General features: G+C 40.3%; 1 protein-coding gene across 1 annotated transcript; it reads right to left on the minus strand.

Annotated features, from left to right (window-relative positions):
• Nucleotides 1–430: 430 nt before the first annotated feature.
• On the minus strand, nucleotides 431–3,059 carry LOC131244658 (protein trichome birefringence-like 4). Its single transcript, XM_058244156.1, has 5 exons — nucleotides 2,553–3,059; nucleotides 2,259–2,451; nucleotides 1,811–1,995; nucleotides 1,544–1,702; nucleotides 431–1,064 (listed from the first exon to the last, which is right to left on the minus strand). The coding sequence occupies exons 1-5, from the start codon at nucleotides 3,026–3,028 to the stop codon at nucleotides 731–733; spliced, it is 1,347 nt and encodes a 448-aa protein (XP_058100139.1). The 5' UTR covers nucleotides 3,029–3,059; the 3' UTR covers nucleotides 431–730.
• Nucleotides 3,060–4,075: the final 1,016 nt, after the last annotated feature.

Raw genomic sequence — 4,075 nt, forward strand, 5'->3', positions numbered from 1 at the left:
TTTACCCTAAAAGATTTTACAAGCACCCACAATGACCTCTAATTATTTTAGTAAGGAAACTAACTTTGCCACTCACTTGAAAACCGATAAACTATCTCTAAACAAAACAATAATTTTTTACTTTTATGTATTAAAAATAAGCAAGTCTTGTTTAGTAATTTGAGTGCTCGAATGACCATTATCTTTTGATCTTTTGGGCTAAACTGATAAATTGAGAGCATGAAAGAACTCTTCAAAATGAGCACTTAGACTGCTAAAGCTTTTGAATGCAGTGGATAATCAGGGCTAACAACATCAATAAGTGGGGCATCGTGCAACCTTGTCAAAATTACAGTATAAGTGGACTGGAAACCTCAATAAGATGATTTCAATAAAATGGACGAATTTTACCTTACTAACATTAGTTATTGTAGGAAATAAAACTTCAATAAAATTGAAAATGTCAATTTGGTTATTTCCACTTCATTCGGTTAACAATTGCAATGTGATTAGATAGCGCATCCAAATGCGCCCTTAACCCCAAGAATGTGATTGAATACCCACTGACAGTAAATTATGATTACACTCAGCTCCAACACCAACTCAATTGACTCTTATACTCCCTTGTGAACTGTTACAACGCTGACGAATGTGTTGAGCAGTCCGATAATGTGATGGGTAGAAGACAGAGTACTTGAAAGCGTTGTTTATGTACAATTGCTGGATTTTTTTTTTCCTGATAATTCTTTGTTTAGTTGCTTTGGAAATCATGGCCAGATATTAGAAGCATTGCATAGAGAAGCTCATTCCAGGCGTCCGGGACTCCAGGAAGGCACCAGTGGCTGCAGTCCTGTATCCCTCCCATGGTGGATCTCTCTGTCCCAGGCTGCCGGAAGATGGATGGGTGTCCATCCTTGCGGTAATCTGTCATCTTGGTGATGTTGAGGTAAGAAACAGGCATTCTCATTTCACCAATCACAGATTCAAGAATTTTCGTAATACGCGGGTGCCGTCCCAGGTATGTGTCATTCGTGATTGGCTGTGTCTCACCGTTGCAGTTCCCACCCGAGTTCCACTGGCCACCTCTGTAACACCACAGTTTCAATCTCTTGATTCACATAAGTGTTTTTATACCCTGTTCAATATGATAGCACATACATATTTCATCTGTTTTTTATAATTTGGGTTTGTGGGGCTAGCGGCTTGGACATCTATGATGAGCCCAGGATAAATGCCCGTTGCACAAAAATTCTCTCAGATTGGAAAACCATAGCCATTGAATCTCTGGCCTCATTGGTTGCGTATGGTCCAATTGCGGTTTTTTCTTTCTTAATTACCTTGTCTCCTGGCATCCAATCAAAGGGTTATTATTATTCCATCTGGGTGATTTTTGGTGCATGGACCATCAACAGTGGACCAGAACCTTTATGATCTAGATTACTGTATGACACCCCACTTGAACAAACTGAAAACTGATTGAACCATTGATACTCACATTCTCATTTACGCATTGCATGTAATTATACTAGATCATAGTGTAGCAGATTAACTCAAGTTAACCTACCTGAAATGTGTAGAAGAAAATCCCCTGAAAAAGATCCGAGTCCTGTTATGGTCGATACTGGCTTCAACCCATCTGGCCCATGTCTGTAATGCCTTCATGTATGCATCCACAACGTTCAATTCCGGGTACACATGATTGCCTTCTTGGTAATAATCCTTTCTGATTAATATATGTTATTAAGCACAAAACCTAAGAACGCTTACTACAGCAAAAAAGAAAAAGAAAAAACAAAAACAGAATTAAAAAGATTGAATTTTCTGATATTACCCTCGGGATGTCTTATCGTGGGTCCACCAGTGCCCTGTGTTGAAAATGATTATATCGGCATCCTTGTATTTCTCAGATGATTTCTCGATTAGATCCAGGCGAAGTGTTTCTTTAGTTGAATTTGTCATTTTCCATTCCTGGACTAGGAATGGTGATCTCATGAACTCAACGGTGCAGTTATAATCCTACATGATCAAAAGAGAAGGGCCAGCATAATTAGCAATGTTAGCTCAAATGCTTAAGCAGAATCCAGTCTGAGTGTGGGAATCTGACAGCATGACCCTGTTTCGACAGAGTCCAGTTCCTGCATCTGATCAAACAGGCTACATATCTAGAAAAGAAACCCACATCACAAGAACATGGTTGCCAGTATCCGACACCCAGAGGAACAGGTAGAAACATAGAGGAATCAACATAAGCACCAAGATAAGTTTTCTTGGAAACGTACTTCGAATCTGAAGGCGTAGAAACCTTCGGTCCTGAATTCTTGCCGCCCTGAAATCTCGAAGACTCTGCTCTTATTTTCCAGAGATTCCCTCAAGATGCAGGCAAGCGATTCCCACATATTCCTATTCAAAGAGTCGCCCACGAAGACGAGCCTCTTTCCTTGCAGCATCTCCAGCATTTCTTTCCCATCCAATCTGCTCAAAAGAGTGAAAATCAAACACCCATTTGAAAATTTCATCAAGAAATCGAAAAAGAGAAAAAGAAAAACAGAAGCCAAAACAGAGAATTCCCCAACCTTGGAATCTCACACCCTTTGGGCTTCCACCGCAGTCTTTGGAAATCAGAATCCGACCGCCCATTCGCAATGCAATTGAATGCATCGTCGATGAACGGGCACGACCCAGGTGAGTACTGTGGATTTGAATAGTCTGCAACCCAATTCCCGTCAAAAATGTCACACGACATCAGATATTTGAATCTACCACCAATCTCCCTTCTCAACAAACTTTCATTTCTTTCAGAAACAGAGAGAGTGGAGATGTTCTTGAGAAGAACTACTTGGGAAGAAACAGTGGTACAGTTCTTGAGAAAAAAGCAAGGGGAGAAGGAGATGGTAGTGGAAGGCGAGTTGCAGGCGATGAAGATGATAAAGAAGAAAAGGGTGAGGATAGAGACAGAAGCTAAAAAGGCAGGAGGCTTTGATCGGAAGAACTGAGAGAGGGTTCTTGAAAAATCGATGAGGAGATCAGGATTCTTGGAAGATGACGCCATGAAAGGAGAAGAAGAGATGCTTTCTCTTGGTTTTTCTAGTCGATTGGTATGAGAGAGAGAGAGAGAGAGAGAGAGAGAGAGAGAGAGAGATGCTTTCTCTTAGTTTTGCTAGTGGGTTTTTATGGGAAAGGGCGAGGGAGAGATGGCGGTTGCTGGCGGGTTTTACGGTTTGGGGATGATGTCCTATTTTCGGGAACGAGAGGGCCTTTGACGGGATATTGACTTGTTGACATTGACTAGAGGATCCGGACTAAATGAGGTTTGCTACAGTACATCCCGATTTATTACAATAAGATACGTAGGGCCACTAGCCGTTTGATTCGATTATTTCTTCAATCAATATAAACCGTTTATATATCATTGAATAGAGAGCAACGAAAACAATTCTCAGATTAAATATTTCTAACCCTTGATTAAACAGAATTGATGCTGACCGTTCATGTTCAAAGTAAAAGAGCCAAATTATCGAAGAGTTGAAATAACCACGCTGAGAGATTTTATTTTATTTTAATTTCTATCTTGCAAAGTGAAATTCGTCATATAAACGGCTTGGATCACTGGAAGACAACCGGGATTCAAAGACCAAAGCCCGGAGACGTATCATATTGTGATACAATGCATCGGATTCATTGGGGAAACCCCGGACCAGGATCATCTCCAACCGGTTTTAATCAGCGGCCTAAAACTCCCTAGCTACGTGGGCCACCATGTTGTATGTTTAAAAATAAAATCCACTCCGTCCATCAGGTGAGAAGCATTATTTTTACCGTTTATACGTTATATATGACTGATTACTAACTCATATGGGCACATTAATCGGAACGATGTAAATTTTCTTCCAAAACTAAAATTCACACGGTGTTGGCCTCTGAGCACTGATTTTTTGTACAGTCTCTTCATCCCGGTGAGCTATATGCATCTGATTAATTGATTAAATGGGTTCGATGAAATATACAAACCATGATGATTATACACATAAACTAATGATTAGCATCCCATCCCCATTGTTCCAGGTGGGTCTTGGATTTATCTCATTTTTGGGTTTGG

The sequence above is a fragment of the Magnolia sinica genome, chromosome 4, assembly GCF_029962835.1.
Source record: "Magnolia sinica isolate HGM2019 chromosome 4, MsV1, whole genome shotgun sequence".
Classification (NCBI taxonomy): Eukaryota; Viridiplantae; Streptophyta; class Magnoliopsida; order Magnoliales; family Magnoliaceae; genus Magnolia; species Magnolia sinica.